The sequence below is a fragment of the Camellia sinensis genome, chromosome 1 (assembly GCF_055761805.1).
Source record: "Camellia sinensis isolate YWXY chromosome 1, ASM5576180v1, whole genome shotgun sequence".
Lineage (NCBI taxonomy): Eukaryota > Viridiplantae > Streptophyta > Magnoliopsida > Ericales > Theaceae > Camellia > Camellia sinensis.
In genome coordinates this window covers 70,994,361-71,015,065 of record NC_138961.1, presented here as the reverse complement: position 1 = coordinate 71,015,065, position 20,705 = coordinate 70,994,361, and the positions used below count along the sequence as shown (strand labels likewise).

The 20,705-nt window shown below is 38.0% G+C and overlaps 1 protein-coding gene across 1 annotated transcript; it reads right to left on the bottom strand.

Moving 5' to 3' along the window:
- Nucleotides 1-15,486: 15,486 nt before the first annotated feature.
- On the bottom strand, nt 15,487-20,705 carry LOC114279433 (uncharacterized). The gene is made up of 5 exons (XM_082892618.1): nt 20,637-20,705; nt 19,875-20,176; nt 17,174-19,791; nt 16,341-17,092; nt 15,487-16,254 (listed from the first exon to the last, which is right to left on the bottom strand). Exons 1-5 carry the CDS (start codon nt 20,703-20,705, stop codon nt 15,487-15,489), a joined length of 4,509 nt encoding a protein of 1,502 aa, XP_082748744.1.

Sequence of the window (20,705 nt, the reverse complement as noted above, 5' to 3'; positions counted from 1 at the left end):
TCTGTTTTGCAGCTATATGGGCTGCAGTAGGTTGAAGAATGCTTGTTCAGTGGTAATCTGCATTAGCTCTGTTAATCTGCCTCGTCTGTCTGTCTGATGCTTGGGCAATGTTCCGCAGTGTTTTGGTAGCAATTCTTGGTTTTGTTCAGTGCAGTATTAATGCTCTGCAGTGTTAATCTGATGTTGTCATCTGCCATGGGTGGTGGTTCTGCCTCGGTTGAAGTCTTATGCAATGCTCTGCAGTGTTTTGGTAGCAACTCTTGGTTTTGTTCAGTTCAGTTCAGTGCAGTGTTAATCTGCTTCGCTCTGTTTTTGCTTCAGTTTGCTCTTAGCTTTGTTCTTGTTTTTTGTTTTCTTTTTTTGTTTGTCTCTCACCAACTAGGAGGTTTGAGTTTCATCTAACTCTTAGCTCCTCTTTATTGATGTTTTCCATTGTACTTTGTACGTGCTTCATCAATAAAGTTTTTTTGCTGATCAAAAAAAAAAAAAAAAGAGGAACTGCTATTACAGAATTGCATTAAATCCAATCTTTTTCTTCTTTGGGCAACATAAGGCTAGAACCCTTTCTTCTTCTAGTTGCTTCAATCGTTTAAAGCATAGCTCCCTAACTTGAATCAAAGTTCTCCAAACATCTAATTAACTTCTAAAAGCTTCTTAATTATACCGTTTCAGTGCAAGGACTCGGGTTTCCTAAAAACACATGAAACAATAGAAAGACATCAAATAATGTTGACGGCCTAACCTAGTTGGCCACCATGACTTTCTTAAGGGCTTAGTTCTTAGGGGGAGGTCATGGGTTTAACTCTCTTTAGGGAGAGTTAAATTAAAGAGGCAAGTACTTGGTGCTTCGCAAAGGGTGGAGGGTGGGGAGGCTAACTCCCATAGGTGCTATGAGGAGTCATTCTTCAATATTCCTTCATCCCAAACAATCATTTATTTGATCCTTGTTCTGATGCTTGAAACAGGAAACACTCTTATTGGGGGTACTGGAATTAACACTCCAATAGTTAAATTAGATTGTGTATGATAGGAACTAAGTATAATATGCTAGAGAGATAGTTTAGTTGGTTGATATTGCATACCTTCCTTTTTCTTCTCACCTTGTTTATATAGCCATTTGGTGTAGATATTTCTTACATAATTTGACCTATTTGTCATTATCACTTGAATGTCTACACCTCTGGAAAGGGACAGCTTGGGCCCACTCAAGTACTCGGCATAGCTACTTGCTGATTCTGCCAGTATCATTTACTTAGCACATCATTTGATCGGTGAACATGCTACTCGATGCTTCACTCATTGGAAATCTAATGAGCCTAGTCCGATTTGGGCCCATGATGAATGGGCCCAGATACACTTTGCTTGCCGAATGCTTAAGTTTTTACTCGGCTCATACAATTGCCTTGTGAGCTCCTGACTATTTCTTACACCGAGTGGGCTGTGTGCTTGGCCCGTACTGGCTCTTCCGCCTTGAAATTTGGGCGCATGATAGGTACGCTGCCTTAAAATTCCCGCTTCTTCAAGTTTCCCTTACATGCCACATTTATTGCCCTTTTAAAAACAAAACGCAGTGCCCTTTCATCTCTGAAAGGACTCCCTATGTTCTACAACTCTCCATTTCCATTCTTCTCACTTGAAGTTACCTCACAACCTTCTTCTCTGGGCATTCCTCAAATTTTCTTGTAAGTCTTTTGTGTCGTTTATTTTTTCATTTCACATTTTTGAATTTGTTTGCCATTCCCTTTTAACTGTGAGTGATTATGGCAAACTACTTGAAAGCCCTTCTCTCTAAGTCAAAAGTTATTGCCTTCCGTCCCCATTTCGAGATCCCAGATGACATTTAACTAGAACTCATCGGGGATGGCATGCTAAACCTAGAAATGATGGACACGAGCGCCATCGCTCTGTCATTATTAGCTATTACTCAGGAGGGAGTTTGTTTTCCTCTTCATCCTTTACTGTGAACCGCCCTCTATTTCTGGGGCGTAATACCTTCCCAACTAAACGTCAATTTCTACAGAGTGATAACGAAAATTGCTGAACTAAACAACATCCTCGACATCGACCTTCACATCGCTGCCATTCAACATTGTTACTCTTTAGGCAAATCTTCTAGTTGGCTTGGAAGATTCTTCTTGAAAGCCAAAGACACGGACCACCAAATGGTAACAATTTGGCCAGTTCGGGCAAAAGCATTGACGACGTAATGGTCCTGGTCCGTGGTAACTGGGAGTTCGGTGCTGAGGAAGACCGTTCAAACCCCATTACTAGGCTTAAGGGTGAACCAGGTGGTAGATTGTACTTTTAGACTTTAAAAATTGCTTCTTAAATTATTTCTAATTGGATTCTCTTTTCGTAGGTGCCGATCTCAAAAAATTTATCTAGACAATAGACGCTGAGGTGCTTTCTCAAGTAAAGAAAGCTTTAGACTACACTGGCCAAGGTACTGTTAAATTATGACCCTACTTACACCACTTTTGCCATTGCTGACAATGTGCCAGTCCCCGAAGAAGAGAGACATCTTGTTGCCATTACATTCAACAACGCTATTTTCTTTACGGATTTAGGAGACGACTCTAATAGTGATGAAGCGTTAAGGTAGTAGGAGTCGAGAAGAGGGTTCTGACTAAGCAAATCCTGAAGCACCCATTCAAGAGGATACTGATTTTATTTTCCAAGATTTGGAAGACCTACTAGGTTCAACTGAGGAGATAGGCACCGAGAAGATGTTGCTTTCAAAAACTAAGGCAACGACTATTGGAAAGAGTGGGGCATCTAAGCCTTTGCTAGCAATAACCTTGCTTGACAAAGTTATCGATACTCTGTAGGAATCAGCCATTGAGGCAGCTCTCGCCATTCTGACTACGGAGAAGGTGGATTAGAGGGGCTCTAAGTGGCCTGCCAAAGTAGCAGAACTTGCTAAAAAAAGGGCTTGTACTTCCGCGACATTGGATATTTCGACCCTCTTTATCATCCAGCCAAAAGTGAAGGACGCGAACTTGCCGATTAGTGCTTCGGCCTTGAAAGAACCTAGGGTTGCCCTTAGCATGGCTAAGGCAATCATACTTTTGCTAGACCAGGAGACTTTTCATGGCGAAGATGGCGCGCTGGCAATTGCCCTTACAACCTAGTCAGCAATCCTAGTAAGTGTTCTTGTTAATAGATTTTTCCTTAATGTAGTAATTTAAATTGCCAACGTTGTTTTAACTTATTCTCAGACTGCTAAAAGAACCGTCGACATAAGGCGTTGGCATCACAACTTAGCAAACTTGATCGACGAGCTAAAAAACCAAGTGGTGGCTGAGGAAAGAAAAGCCAAAGCAACGAAAGTTGAGCTAGTGATGGAAAAGAAGAAGGTGTCTGCCGAAGGGGCTAAAGTTGATGCCAAATGTGCACATGCTGATGAGATGGAAAAACTACGCCATGTTGCCTAGGAGGAATCAGCTGCTTTTGAAGCGGCGTACAAAGCAACAGATGCTGAGATAGTGAAGTTGAGGGCCGACCTCCGAAAAGCTGAACAATCAGCGTTTGATGTTTACAAAATGAGGGAGTAGTCGGCCACCAACATCTCTGTTGAGGAAGCTTTGAAGTTTGAAAATCAAGGTTTCAAACACAAATGGACCAAGGCCTTTGTAGCGGCTAAGGTTACTTTGGAAATACCAATTTCATTTGAGAACGAAGACGTGGAAGCGCTTGACTCCAACCATGAATAGAATTAGTGCCAATTACATCTGTATTTCCTTAAAGTACTTGTTTTTGTTTTGTTTGTTGTTCGACAAGTACGGCTGTTTTCATTTGTAAAGTGACTTTGAAAAAAGGTTCAGTTTATTAACGAAAACAATTATTTTACGCTAAATTATCCTTAGTAAATGCACTAAATGCTGAATATATTGTACGTATGGATGTGAATAAAACCAAGTGAAAAATTTTGGCAACAAAATTTAGTAAGTGAAAGTGTGTTTGTTAAGACAAGTTCAAAACCACCTCATTATTAAATCAATCAGTGTCAACATGCCTATAAAGAATAGTAATTGGCAGCAGTTGTCGTGCCTGTGTTATCCTTGTGATCGGCATAGAACATGATTTCACAATCGAGGAAAAAATAAGTTCATCATCGTTGAGAAAATATTCAAATGATATAGTGCCACACTCCTGCAACATTCACGCACCCAAGGGATCTTTGCCGATTGAACCACTTGTTGATATGCCCTTGCTCCGATTGGGGAAGCAAAACTCAAATCAAATGGAAGCTGACTTAAATGGGGTCAGGCCAATAATATCGGCGATGTGTAGAAAGGTACAATACGTCATAGTTGTGAAGTTGCAACCTACTAAGTGCTTCAAAAAAAGTGCTAATAAAGGAGTATATAAAGGGACGCGTGCCTAAACTTTGCTCAATGTAGCTTTTTGCAAAGTTCAAGAGTGCACTTGCCTTGTGAACTTAGATACTCACGTGCTACGACCGGAGGAGATTTGCAAAGAACAGCGGAGGTCCGTCGAAAATGACTGGAAGAGTATTTGTCAATAATAGAGGCGAAACACTAATAGTTGAATAAATGGACCTGCATGCACAAGGAACTAGAGGAAGAGAGAAGACACCTCTCACCGGAGCTCTAGACGAAAAGAATCATAGAGTTGATCGCTTAAGGGTAGTAGACGTGACAAATGGGTTAGTAGGACTACCGGTGCTCCGACGTTGGGCAAGCTGATTAGACCACATCGCCTCTTGAGCTTTGCAATATTTATTAGGAACATGCCAATGACAGAGGTGGACTCATTGGTCAATCATCCGAACGTTGCCATTGACTTTACACGATAAATCTTCATCGAAGAAGTCAAAGGTCATTAACCAACCTTAATGATTACGAAGTTTTCGGCAAGGGATTCATGGAGTCGTAAGAGGGCTCTATAGTTCATATGAGATTTCCATGCGCCTTCATGTCGCTTAAGCCAAAATGTTACAAAAAGATGGCCTAATTCATAACTTGGAGCATCGATTAGCCGAAGCCGAGAAAAGGGCCGAGGTGGAAGCTCAGAAAGTAAGGGTGGTAGAAGAGAAAGTAGTAGGGGCAGTTGATTTTGCAATGGCCCAAAACAAAGGAGTCCAATGCCAAGTAGATTGTGCCATGGCCGATCTCGAAACGGCGCAATTATTCCTAATGGACAATTACCAAAGCTAAGCTTATAATCGTTGGTTTTTAGAGAAAAAAGTGCGTAGTGCGAAAACAACCATCGAGAAGCTAGCTAATGACTTCTGCCAATGCAAAAATCATAGATTCAAGCATAGATGGACAAAGGCCCTCCAATTGCCAAGGGTAGCGGCTGAGTCTCCACTATACAAGGACTTTTCACTGTCGTTCGAGGCATATGATGCCCAAAAGATAGATAACAAAGAGGAAGACCCAGTTTGATTCTTGGGTTCAAATGGACAAGACTGGTCACTTGCTTTTATAGACATAAACTCATGTATTCGTTTTGTATGTCAATTAGTTTGTAATTGTTGTCTTAATGAAATGAATTCAAGATTTTCTTATTTTGCAAATAATATTTATAGTTTAAATTTCTCTAAATATGGAAATTTACTGATGCTGCTCTATGCCGAGCACGGAGATTGCTCCAAATTCGGAGACTTTTATTGATAGCGCTTCATGCTGAGCACGAAGATTGCTCCAAATTCAGACTCTAATGGCACTCTGTGCCGAGCATGAAAACTGCTATGAATTCAGAGCCTTTTATTGATGGCACTCGGTGTCGAGTACGGAGATTGCTCTGAATTTGAAGACTTTTATTGATAGCATTTCGTGTCTAGAATGGAAAGTGCTCCAAATGCAGAGAATTTTATTAATGGCGCTCCGTGCCAAGCACGGAGATTGCTCCGAATTTGGAGACTTTTATTGACTTTATACGGCGATCAATTTCGAACATTGCAAGGATTGTGAGTAATACATTCCATGTCATTGATTGCCTATACAAAGTGATGCAAAGTTGTTAATTAGAAAATAAATGAAAAAAGAGAGAACTTACATTAGTGGTCAAATTTATGCAAATGCGTACAGTTCCATGGCCAGAGTAATTTATTTCCACTCATATCCAAGAGGCAGTATGCCCTTGACCCGGCAATGGATTCAATTTGATAAGACCATCCTAATTGGGACCGAGGTTGCCATCGGCAGGGTTCTTGCCAGTAGGCAAAACTTTATTTAAAACCAGCTTCCCTAGTACATAACAGTGGATTTGAACCCTTTGTTTATACGACTTAGTCAGCTTCTAGTGATATCGGACCATTTTGACTAGTGCTCTATTGCGGCACTCTTCGATTAAATTCAAATCTTGTGCTAGCAACATGTAACACCCTCAAATATATGACATTAACTAACCGATGATCCTATCCATTAAAACAATTCCAATTTGGTTAATCAAATCTCTAAATTCATATTTCATTCATATAAGAGATTTACAAAAAAAGATCCACTTGCATTACACATTCAAACTCTCCTAAGTTGAATCGATAGCATGTGCGACCATATAACAAGAAAATGCCTCAAGGGCTACAAATTCTGAGACTCAAGCCTGGTTACACAATAGTGGTTAACTAACCCATACAATTTAAGCCCTTGGCTTGTCAAAATGATCACAAAAGAAAAGAGTCTTTTGCTCCAAAAGATTTTTCAATGCCTTCAGCTTGGCGGGATTACCACATCCTTACCTGCACAAATCTACTAGGGGTGAGCACAAAACCCAGTAGAGGTATCTTCACAAAGTATATATGTTTAAGCAGTCCGATATATATAGATGTGATGTTATGCCATGCTTCAAAATCATAAACTTTGTTTCTTTAAAAATAAAATAAAATAATCTTTTAAAGAAATACTAAGTTATCTCAATAAATTCCAAGATTTAAGACGAGGTGGTAAATACGACTCAAGCAAATTCCTAGGGCTAGTGTCTGCAAGTAGTCTTATCAAGCACTACCAAATCCTATCTTATCGGCTTCTAATAAGAGGGTTTAGACTCCCACATGTGCGTGTTTCTGGTCTTATACCAAGGACGGTCAGGCTAACTTAATTCTCAAACTACACCCCCTAATGGAATTTCCTACCATATTTACCTTAAAACATTACAATAGCAAGAATTGTTTTTCTTAAACAACATAACCATTTGCAAGGCATAGCCATAGTTGAATCCCATTTTGAAACCCTATAAATGAATGAATTAAAATGCAATGATTTAGTTTCGATATGTACGATTTCTCCACAATTCCCAACATTTGCTCAAGGAACAAAAATAAGATATTCAATATCTATATAAGTTCATACTCCAAAAATTCATATCAATTCTATACCCATGTGACATATGACATTCTCTCATATTCCCAATCAACATTCATTTTCATTTTCATATTCTAAATATATGCACAACATGTTATTATAATTTCTCAACAACATAACAACATGAGGAAGATTTCTTCAAGTTCTCAAGGGATTTAACAACAATTTCATAGATATTTCACAAATTTGAGTTTTCCCCAATTTGCTCCAAAACCTATGGTTCGATCCAAAGAGGAGTTTTTCTTCATTTTCAAAATATCTTCTTGCATGTACCACCAAATGGTTCATAGTTCACAAAATAATTTATCTTGGACCAAAATCATAAGAAGAAAATCATTTCTCTAGCATTTCTTAAATCCAACATTTCAAAAAACTAAAAACCCAAACTTGAAATTATAGTAAAATGGAGAAGACATGCTAAAATTATATATATAACTCAAAGAAACTCATACCTCAAGATTTGAGAAGAAAAGGTGAAAAGCTTCGAAATCAACAACGTAGAAATTCGATCTCCACCACCGCACAAATGTAGCCCTTGATGAGCTTTCCAAAATTAAAGAAGGCATAAGGATCAAAATCTCAAAGAATATGGAGAGATCAAGGAAGTAAATGAGGTGGGTGGAGGTTTTCTAGAAAGAGATGAGAGAAAAGAGAGTGAGTGTAAATGTAGAGAGAGAGAGAGAGTGAAATGAAAAGTGAAAGAAAAGTGTGCAACGCTCAACCTTTAAGTGATTGGACACATTTTTTGGAGCAGCCTGCGAACGAACCACTCGAGCAAACAATCCTAAGCTCGAGCGAACAATTCAAATTCTAAGATCACTCGAGTAAACGATTCTGAGCTCGAGCGAAAAATGTTAACTCCTAGAATCTCTTTCCTCCCTATAAAAGACCGCTCGAACGATGAAACCTTCGCTCGAGCGAATAATATATACTCCCAAAAGTTCAGACTGCAAAATGAGATATTGGAAGGTCAACCTTACCACTCAAGCGACTAAAGTATAGCTCGAGCAGTCCTAACTTAGAACAGAGGCATAAGCTATCGTAATGGACTCCCATCAATCCCAGACTCACCCCAACACCCACAAATGAAAAATAACACCCCAGAATGCTCTAGGATCAATCAAATAACTACAAAGAAAAAGCAAACAACAACATGAGACTCTTAAGGTTCCAAAGTGGCAAGGGTGACCAAAAGAAATAGAAATTCTAGATTGAAACACTTAATTCATTTTAAAAAGAATTTGGGACATCACACAACATATCATTTTGCTTAGTATTGAAGGCATAAGTTCGAAGGGTGGGTAGACCAATCTCCAAACGGATAATAGCCTCATTGCCAAAGGACATGGCAAACAGAGTTTCACTAGTGGATCTTCACAGCGTTGTCCGATGGGTCCAAAGCACACTTGGAAATTCTTCCAGTTCCCCTTTGCTTTTTCCAAGCATTTTTTAATGCCGTCTAGAACAACTTTGTTAGAGGCCTCAGCTTGGCCATTGCTTTGCAGATAGGTTGGTGAGGAAAAGTATACTTGAATCCCATGCATATTACACAACTCACGATAGACCCCGCAAGCAAATTGAGTCTTGTTATCAGATATAAGTTCCCTAGGGATCCCAAACCGCATTATGATACTCTTCTATACAAAACGCCTAACATCTGTATCCCTTTTATTAGCCAACAACTTTACCTCCACCCACTTGGTAAAATAATCAGTCGCAACGATCAAAAACTGTTTATTCCTTGGTACTCTAGGCAGTGGTCCGACGATATCTAATCCCCATTGAGTGAACGACCAGGGACTAGTAAAAGAAATGAGTTCTTCAATGGGTAAATGCTTGAGAGAACAAAATCCTTGGCATTACTCGCACTTTTTGACATACTCATCGGTGTCAGTTCGCATGGTCAGCCACCAATACCCTTGAATCACTGCCCAATGAGCTAATGATCGACCTCTCAAATGATCACCAAAGCTTTCCTCATGAATTTCAGCCAAAAAAATCTTCCACCTTAACCGGATGGACACACTCAAAATAGGGCCCTTACAGAGACTTTTTGTACAATTTTGCCTCAGGGTCAAGATAATATATTAGGGCCTTGTTGCATAGTTTGTGGGCCTCTTTTTTGTCTTCCGACAGTTGCTCGAAAGAGAGAAATGTAGCGACAGGATCCATCTAACTCAAAGCCACTAGATTACAAGAATAACTGGCTCTAATGGCAAATCAAAGTTGGGCCCTAGAACAAAACTCATTTCGATGGTACGCTTTACTTTTGAGTTAACAACTAAGGCTAGACATGCCAAAGTATCATCATGGGTATTCTGCTCTCGAGTTATCTGATTTAACTCGTGGCTATCAAGTTTTCCTAACAAGGCATTGGCCATTCACATGTACGCCAATATTCGATCATTTCTTGCAGTATATTCACCTTTTAGCTAATTAATGACCAACTTAGAGTCGCAGTACACTTTCAGATGCTTAACCCCCATCTAGAGTGAATTCCTTAGGTTGACTAGGAGAGTTTCGTACTCAACTTCATTATTTGAGATATCAAAGCCAAGCTTAATTAATTGCTCAATCACTGCTCTCTCTAGGGTTGTAATAACTACTCCTACTCCACTACCCTGCTAGTTTAACGAGCCATCGCAATACAATTTCCAAATGTCTTCCAAGTATATTCGCCACTCTTGAAAGTGAGTGATTAGTTGGCTCGGCGTACTCAGCTTGGCATCAGATGCCGTTGGTATTGTGAACTCAGTAATAAAATCGGCAATGACCTGACCTTTAACAGATGGCCTGGGTAAAAACTCAAGGTCATACTACCCAACTTTTAGTGCTCACTTGGACACTCATCTAGAAGATTCAGCTCAGCAAAGAACTAAGCGAAGGGAGTGATCTGTCAATACCATGATGGTATAGGCTTGGAAATAGTGCATCAGTTTCCTAGCAGCCACCACAAGGGTTAAGATCAAATTTTCAAGGGGCAAATACCGAGTTTCTACATCAACCGTTGTTTTATTAACGTAGAAAATAGGTCTTTGCTCATCGAGTCTTTCCGGAGAAGAACGACACTTGCAGCATGATTAAACACTGCCAAACAAAACAAGCTCATTACTTGGCTCTAGAGTTGACAACAATGAAATGGGGCCGAGGTAAGTTTCCAACCCTTCCAAAGCGTCTTGGCATTATGGAGTCCATTTGAACAACTTTCCCTGCCGAAGTGTTTGAAAGAATGACCTACATCGATCGAAAGATCGGCTAATGAATTTACAGTGCAGCGGCCATACCCATCAATTTTTTCACCTCTTTAACATTTCTAGGAGAGCTGAGTTCCCTTATGGCCTTAAGTTGCTTCAAATTGGCTTCTATCTCACAGTGATTCACAATGTAACCAAGAAATTTGTCCAAGCTAATGCCGAATTCACACTTTGAGGTGTTAAGCCTCATCTTGCACTCCTGGAGTATATCAAAAGTGGTCCCAAGATCGGCTAAATGAGCACTCTTTTCCTTGGACTTCACTACCGTATTGTTGATATACACTTCCATAGTTTTGCCGAGTTGATCTTTAAACATGGTGGTGACCAACCTCTGGTAAGTTGCCCCAGCGTTTTGTAGTTCGAAGGGTATGACCTTGTAACAATAGGTTCCTCTTGCGGTGAGAAACGCCATTTCTTGTTGATCAGCAGGGTCCATGGAATTCTGATGATAACCTCGGTAAGCGTCTAAGAAACTCATCCATTGATGAAGTGTCGTTGTGTCCACAAGTTGGTCAATACATGGGAGTGGAAAATAGTTCTTCAGACATGCCTTATTCAAATCTGTGAAGTCAACACAAACCCTCCACATCTTTATTTTTCTCTTTACCACTACAGTGTTAGATAACCAGGTAAGATAAGTTATCTCTCATATTACCCTAAGTCCAATAATTTGTTAACTTCCTCGATAATTTCTGTGGCATGTTCAACTAATGATTGGTGGCTTCTCTGGATAACAAGTTGGACCTTCAGATCCACATTTAAGTGATGCACAGCCACAATTGGGTCAACTGTAGGCATTTCATATGGGTCCATGCAAAAATGTCGATGCTATCGAGAAAAAAAGTAACCAGTTCCTGTTGTTCGGCAGCATGAATGCCTGCCCTAATAAGAAAGAACTTCTCTAGATCCTCAGAAATCACGATGCAATCCAAGTAGTCAGTTATTTTTTCTATTGGAACCTTGCCGACATGTTCAAGAATTTCTTGATCCGGTACCTTAATAGAATTGGCCTTCCACTCTATTGCCTTGGTAGTTAGAGTCGTAAGGTAACATTTATTTGCCGGCTTTTGAGATCTCTGAATTTGCTCAATGTTGAACTCGATAGGGAACCACATAAGCTAATGGTATATGCTCGGCACAACCTTCATCACGTGAAGCCACGTTCGGCCCATGATTATGTTGTAAGAAGATAAGAGCTTGATAACCAGTAATTCCATGTCTAGTGTCTTGGTGTCGGCACAAACGGGGCAAAAAAATCTTGCCAAGAAGGTACTTAGGATTGGCATTGAAGTCGAAGAAGAGATAATCTGCCAGTTGGAGATCCACATCCTTCAAGTGGAGCTTGAGGTAGGTTTTGTAGTACATGATTTTAGAGGTGCTCCCTTGATCAATGATGATTTGTTTAACGAAGTACCTGTTTACCCTCAAATCTACAACTAGGGCATCACTGTGGGGAAACATAAGCCTTACAAGATCATTATCAAAAAGATAATTTCATTGGTTGGCGCCCCACGTTGCCTCGTAGGTTGGGGTTTAGACTCTATACGAGACAGTGCGAAGCCCTCAACCGGATGCACCACGACAGAATTTATACTATTCAAATGGGAGATACTGTAAATCATTTGAATCACATCGAGTGGAGGAAAATCTGATCGAATGGTTACAGCATTGGTCAGCGTAGCCCTTTTTGAAAGGTAATTGAACAAATGGCCATTCTTTAACAAGTCCTTGAAATGTGTAACGCCTCGAAATAATAATCATAGTTCATCCCATGACAATCATTAAATAACAGTATAGTTCTGAATATAGTGTCCTTCCATTCATAAGATTTAATTGTTACAAAAGATAACACGTGCAATTATACATTCATCAGTTCTAACCAAAAAGCTATAGCATGTGCTACAAATTAATGATATGAAACAAAAGCTAAATAGATAATTAAATGCCCTAATGGCTACAACTTTTCAAGACGATACTTGGTTATAACAAAAGTGAGTTTTAACTCAATACATTCTAAGCCCTAGGCTTATACAAAAATAATTACAACAATAACAAAAAGGAAGTTCTTGGCTCCAAGTCCTCCCAAGCTATGGCCTTGGGAGAGCCATATCATCAGCACATGAAAATGGTTTTCCATATAGGGTGAGCCAAAGCCCAGTTGAGATGCTCTAACACAGTGTATGAATCTTAACAAAGCTATAAGGTGAATGCATATGCAATACTCGTGTCGAAACCATTTGTATCTCTTTCCAAAATCATGCAATGCCAGGTTTATACCACAATTCATAAAAGCATTTCCTTTACAATAGAAAACAGGGCAGTGGATACAAGCATTGTGAATCTCTAGGTACGTATCTGCAAGTAGGCTATACAAGCACTACCAATTATCATTTTTACCGGTACTAATCGAAAGGCTCGACACCTAACTGCACGGGTTTTTAGACTTTCACCAAGGGCACACAAGCCAACATAATACCATGACCACACCCCTACCCAAATTCACTACGGTGTTCACCCTTTTTTCTCAAAGTAATATACATTTTCAATGTGTTAAGTATGCAACAATGCTCAATGCAGCCGAATGAGAAGTTAGTTTCAATTCTCCTAATTCTCATGCAATTTCTAAAACAATCATAGTAGCCTCCATTGATAACCCAAAATAGATATCTCTAAACAGATAGGTAATTTATAATAAAGATAAACTTTTCAAAATTTCAAGATAGGAGTGATAGTGCATATCTAACTCTACCACCATCATCATCATCTTTCCAATTTCATAAAACCCAACATTATTTCCATTTCCTCTTTTACAAAATCAAACATTCACATTTTAGGGTATAATCCCCTTTTCTTTATAAATCAATTCTAAAGATAAAATCCAACATTTTATCACACTCAACTACATTTACAAACTCACAATCATTTGCAAGAAACCATTTTAAAAATCTCTCTTTTGATTTCAAAGCTAAAACCCTGGGATTATCCAAAAATTCCCAAATCCCAATATTGTTTAGAATAACAAATAACTATGTTAAAAACTATACAAAAGTGTGGAGAAATCCCTACCTCAAAACTAGAAGACAAGGGGGAGGAGAGAGAGAGAGAGAGAGAGAGAGAGAGGAAACTTTGACGAAGCTGAAAATCAACTTTGCTCCAATCAAAAGGAAGCTCTAGGCAAGATGTACCCATTTTCCCAAAGGGCAATGGTGTAGAAATCATAGGACTAAGGTGTATTTGAGGTTTTAGAGATGGTTTTTAGAAAGAGAGAGAAAGAAGATCTAGGTTTCATAATGTTTAGAGAGAGAGAGAGAGAGAGAGAGAGAGAGAGAAATGAGAAAATGACTCAAAAAGTGTGTTTCTCAAACTGATATATGTGTGGATCGCTCGAGTGCAAGAATGGTCGCTCGACAAAAAAATAGTTAAAGATCACACTTTGACAAAAACAAATATCTCACTTTTATTGGAAGTCTGATAAAAAAATTAGATTGATATTTTAATCACACTTAATTTGATTGAGTGTGATAATATTCATTTTTTATGTCACTTTTCAATTAAGTGTGATTAGATATATATTTTTTAATCACACATTCTTATTAAAGTGTGATTATTTATATATTTTTAAATCACACCTTCTAATTAAAGTGTGATTATATATACATTACTACTTTTTAATTACACTTTTTAAATAAGTGTGATTATATATATATTTTTTAATCACACATTCTAATTAAAGTGTGATTATTTATATATTTTTTAATCACACCTTCTAATTAAAGTGTGATTATATATACATTACTACTTTTTAATCACACTTTTTAAATAAGTGTAATTATATATATATACTAGTGTATGCCCGTGCCTAAAGGCACGGTATAAATAATATTGAGATTAAAATGTAGTTGTAATTTGTACGTATCATATTAAAATTTGCAGAATCTGTAGCACCTGATAAAAGTTCAAGTCAGCACTCCTACCATTAGTTTGTGGCTAACACCTAATACATTGGTGAGTGTCATAGTACCAGTCCTTAGAAGTTGTTTACAAATTAAGATACGGAAATCAAATATTTTGAAATAATTTTCCAATCAAGATACGGAAAGCATTGAAAAACTAAATGCATCATATCATGAAGAAGAAATCAACTCTATGCCATAGCATCCCAACAATAAATGGTAAAAAAAATAATTCCAGCAACTCATCTGGTTTGTCAAATTAATGTGAAAATCATCAATTACATCAACTATAAAATACAAATTGTTACTTTACAAAATAATCAAATTAAAAAGATTTTAAAGTGATCTAATAGCCATCAAGTATTGCTAGTATCAATACTTGAAAGAAAATGTATAGTAAGAAGAGTAAATTAAATAAGAAAAATTATAAATAGGTGATAACTTCACAAAATATTTAAAAACTCATTGATTTGTAATTTTCTCAATGAAAAAAGAAGATGAGTAAAGAGAGCCCATATAACAGTTTGGTGCAAATCTCCATCATCCTATGAAAATAAAAGAGAACATAATTTTATACAAAAAGGGAAAAAAAAAGTGTATACAAAGTAATGACAACTGACATGCCCAAAGTAGTGACAACTTACATGTCCAAAGTAATAAATCAATTTACATGTCCAAAGTAATAACTCAATTGTAAAAGATCAAGTCAGCACTCTTAAATCAAACTTAGCTATACTGGAAATGCAAAAATATAGGGGAATAAAAGGCTTCACAAAAATATTTGAAATGCAACAAAGTCCACATAGGTGGAAAGCTTTACAAAAAGTGGGTCATAGCTATCGTCTGCTTTACAAAATGTATACACTTTACAAAAATATGTGTTTGATAATGTCTTCAAATTTGTTCTTTCCCACAATTCTTACGAACGTCTCATCAATTTATGAAAGGTCTTCATAACAAAACTTCAGGGTAAACAATATTTGTAGTGGAATCTGGCTCATCATTAGGGAGGAGGATACTTATACGATCGAAAGATGTGCATCTGGATAATGCCACGTATAGTTGCCCATGACTAAAAACAGGTGTACGCAAATCAACCCCAACAAATTTCACAGATTGTCCTTGAGATTTGTTAATGGTCAAAGCGTATGCCAATCGAACTGGAAATTGACGTCTTGTCATTCGGAAAGGCATTTCTGCAGAAGACGGAGTCAATGATATCCTTGGTATAAATGCCAAATTGCCAAACTTCTCTCCAGTTAAGATTCGAGCTTCAATTATGCGAGTGTCGCACCTTGATACCATCAATCTTGTGCCATTACACAGTCCATCTTTCGGTGCAATGTTTCTTAATAACATTATAGGACAACCCACTTTCAACTCTACCTTAAAAGCCGGTAGCCCAGGAGGATCCAATGAATTTAAAAACTCATTAGGATATCTGTTTGTAATGGAAGGATCAATTTCATCATCTTCAGCCATCTTATCTGCAGCAAGATACGTATATGTATTCCCTGGAAAAATATTCAACGCAGCAATATTGATAGCACTGACATCATCATTTCGTGCAGAAAGAATTGTACGTTCCGTTAAGAATGATGGGGTTGATGTATCTGCCACATCCAATTGTGGATAAACTGCTGAGAGTAATTCCTTTAGATTCTGGCATCTGTGTATTGTTGATGGAATTTTAATGATTTCTTGCGGATTGGTTCCAACCTAATAAATAAAATAAAATAAATTAAAAAAAATGGTGTAATCAAAGTATCCTCAAATGATATAATCAAAGTTCGAATGAGTATTACCTCCGTCAAGAATTTTGCAAAAATAGCATTTCCAAGGTTTGCATGATTCAAGCGCATATTCAAATCTAAAGATAAAACATGTAGATCCTTCCACAAAACAGAGTGTCTCAATGATGCATTCACAATTTGCTCACGAACTCCTTTGGTTATAACTGGTAAGATTTGTCGAAAGTCTCCACCAAGAACAACAGTGATACCCCCAAATGGCTTTTCACAATCACAAATATCTCGAAGTGTGCGATCAACCGCCTCAACACAATGTCTATGTTGCATAGGAACTTCATCCCAAATTATGAGTTTTGTTTCTCTAAACAATTCAGCCTGTAATGATTGCTTGCTAAACCCACAAACTGAATTTTCCAAGACATCCAATGGAATGGAAAATGTTGAATGTGCAGTGCGACCTCCTACTAATAGCAATGATGCAATTCCAGATGAAGCCACGGCAACAACAATATGGCCAAGGCTGCGACATTTTAATGCAATCGTATTGTACAAAAATGTTTTCCCCGTTCCAGCACCGCCATTCAAAAAGAAAATAGTCCCTTTACTTTCAAAGACTGAAGAAGTGATTGCGTTATAAGCAGTTCGTTGTCCATTATTAAGGCGATCAATAGTAATTTGCACATCTGTCTGTTGTGCCTCATTATGTAGTTGTTGATGTTCGAATATCAATCGGTTACCAACTGTTGCACTCCAATTTGCTGTAGGTTGTGGCATGGGCGGGAAGTCAATTAAACTCTTTCCTGATTCTTCAAGCATTTGATTCAAAAGATACAAACCATAATCTTCAATTTGAGCCTCAGTTGGGTTAGAAATGGCAAACAATGTACGAAGCTTATGTGCAAGATCATCACAGATATGCATTGAAAATTGATTCCATAACGCATGTGGTTGTAGTGGAAAACATTGGGTCAAAATAATACAAAACAATCTCCTCAATTGATATCCGGTTTTCATAACTGCAGCCTCTTTCAGGCACTGTATCCATTCTTCATCATCTTCTAAGAGTCCTCTGGCAACACATGCTGATTTAAACGTCTCATGCAAAACATTGTTAACTGTACGTAAACATTGAAACGATCTTGGCCCTTTGACAACAGTTAACAACAAACGCAGATAAAATCTTTCACCACAGTTAGGGCTAGCAAAGTACATTCTACCAATTGCATATCCATGTTCTCTTGGTTTCCATCTATGTTCTGACTTGAGCCAAACAAAATGTTGCGGAAATTCTTGGTAAGTGAATTGGCATTCATTTTCATTGGAAGCACAATAATCAAAAAAGCCAGTAAGAGTCGATTTTTGTTGCGCAGCTCTAGAAAGAATCATTTCCAATGAGTCATTAGGATTGAAAAGAACACGATGCATTCCAGGTAGATGAAGTGCCAAGCGAACAACTGTTGGCATCTCTGCATGCAAATGATGACCGAATATTCGCCAAGCAGCTTCTGGTGGTCCAATATACCTTGCATCAAGATATTGTTGGATCTCATTAATCAATCCCAAAACCATTGTTGTGCGATCATAACCCTTGTAAATATACTTATGTATATACTTAACACATCTCACTCCAGCACAAACTTCTACATTTATATGACAATTGAACCGTTTAGAAAGATATCCATTGTATGGTACCACATCCCTATTATCAACTTCCTGTCCTCTCACAGTATATACTTGACCACTATTGCGACGACGATAGATTGGATATCCATCTTGGTCCATAGTTGTTGATTCTGCAAAGGCTCGAGGGTATTTCTTAGTACATCTACCATTTTCCATACATGGTGCTTGGGGATTTCGAGCACCACATGGTCCATGTACCATGCAACACTTGACAGTTTCAAAAAGTGTAGGATCATCTTTTGGATCTGGAAATTCTGCACAAACTAATTTGTCTACTTGAGCACATGTTCGAATTTTGTCTGGACCTTTAAGAAAGAGAAGCGCATGCATATGTGGTAGGCCTCGTTTTTGGAATTCAATTGTAAAAACATGCGCAACTTTATTACCGAACACTTTGTTTGTCTCTATCTCCTTCATCAAACACTTTCTTTTTAACTCAAAAACACGGGCAATCAAATCCGGACGATCAATAGCTTTTTGGTGTGGTAATAATGCTGAAGTAATTTCTGGCCAATTGGGATTTGCAGTCATGGTGAGAAAAATATCTGGGTGCTGGTTGTATCGCGTGATAGCCATTGAATCTTGAAAGATTTCAAACATATGTCTAGGACTACCAGTAAATGAAGATGGCAAAATAAACCTTTGACCAATTTGATTAGGTTGCAAGTCATCTGGATCAATATCGCTTAAATCTTGGTAAAGTTCAGCCCGAATTTTTTTTTGATTAAGCTTGTAATACGTCAATCGATTTTGCTCAGTTGCAGCCCAAGCATCTACCAAAAACTCTTGGAATAGTTTTCCACCTCTCAAAATTGTTGAATACTCTGTAGGTCGCTCAAACAAACGATAACTATAAAAATCCATTTGAGTAAGTCGATCAGTTGAAGGCCGATCATGTTTAACGTCCCACAATTTCAACTCAGGTTCCCATCCGAGCTCACCATACGGGAATAATAAAACATAATGCAATGGCAAATACGCTGGGTGACATTCATTAATTTGCATCAGTTCATTATTTCCCTGTAGATGTAAAACAACATCTCTCATTCCAGTAACCTCTGTTCCATCACCTGGTATTACAATTGCAATCTCATCAGCAGTTGGTAGGTTATACCGTCGTCGGTCTGTTGCTGAACTGTAGTGAAGATGAGCAGGTAGATTTTGTCCAGTGAAGGCTAATTGATTCAAAATTGCATGAGCTTGGCGAAATTTGTCTACAAATGCATTAACTTGCAACATACTATCTTGAATAGTTTTGAGAACATCCCTTTGTAAGTGAGGATTTCTACGATTTCGAACTTCTAAAGCTGAATCAGGATCATAAATGTACAACTGAGCATAAGTCGCATCCTGACCTGGCTGTGGTAGAAGTGATCCTGTTCGATGTCGCAATTCCCCATGGATAATAAATGGTTTAGGGCCACTTCCCCTTAGTAATCTTGGATCCAATGTAGCACCAAGACTTGTAAAAGCATTGGCTGCATTGTATACTCGAGTATAACGTCGAAACGATCTTGCTTGATCATCATCCCCATCATATAATGCTTGAAGCGGTGGAGGGGGTGTCATAAGCAAAGGTAGCCTAGTCTTTCCTTTTGAACAGCAAGTTCCAAATAGGGGACGCTTTCGAGATGATTGTGCTAATTTTTCGTCCATCCAATGTAAGGCTGAACAGTAAGGACATAACACATCCATCTTGCCGAGAGAATGACGACATGAATTCATGTGTGATTGAGTATTAATCGCAGTACTTATAGTCATATCTTCTAATTCATCATCTGTACATAGATCCTCTTGAAGAAATGTGACTGTAGAATTAGGCCTACAAATGTTTGTTGTGCATAAATTAAAATTTATACACATGTAAAAGTAAGAGTATTATTTAAAGAATTAAACATGTTTTACCAATTCCGAGCTAAAGATGTACTTTCCATAGAGAACGAACATGTGGATGCATGTGTAACCATTGTTCGTTTTTGTGCCAACGAAGTATCCGCAAGTGTCTTGGTACCCTGTTCTAGGCAAGCATGACTGCGACGACTCGGTGTTAATGAAGGAAAGTCTTTAACATATGCTCCTAATCTCTCTCGTTCTTGTCGCAAGCAGTGTCTTGATTGATATGCAGAGCATGCATTTTCATTTCTTTCACGTTCTCGTCGTGCACGTTGAGCTAATACAGCTCTTGATATAACATAACCATTGGGTCCCTAAAATATGAATATTAAATCATTGAATGCTTAAAATGCAAATATTATCAAGTATCATTTTTCACTGTCCAAAGAAATACCAAGAATTTTTCGAAAATGTATTATACTCTTGCCCATGACTACCCATAGTTTTATAATAATAATAATCTATATAATAAATTGTGTGGTTTTGTAACAGTAATGAACAAATGTTCGATCAGCAGATGAGCTTCATAAAGTATCCCCATTTTATTGTAGGGCCCATGCACTTATAGGAGACACTATATATTCTTTTCTCACTATATATTCCTTCATAAAGTATCTTAACTTTATATTTCTTTCTTCCTAAGAATATACAGGAGACACCAAAAAATGTGCATAGTTTCAAAAACAAAATACAATTATGGCTAAATAAAATACAATATATGAAGATATAAAAATAAAAACTAAAAAAACTCTACAAAATCAATAACAACCATACCGCTAAACATGCATTTTCCTTTCGCTTGCCCTTGCAACCAGTGGCCCTTAATTTAACGGATTGTGTCAT

Coding starts and splice junctions, on each gene's coding strand:
- LOC114279433 (XM_082892618.1), bottom strand. CDS start 20,705: ATGACACAATCCGTTAAATTAAGGGCCACTGGTTGCAAGGGCAAGCGA. Junction 19,792..19,874: donor ACATCTTTAGCTCGGAATTG/GTAAAACATGTT, acceptor AAACATTTGTAG/GCCTAATTCTACAGTCACAT. Junction 16,255..16,340: donor TTGCAAAATTCTTGACGGAG/GTAATACTCATT, acceptor TTTATTTATTAG/GTTGGAACCAATCCGCAAGA.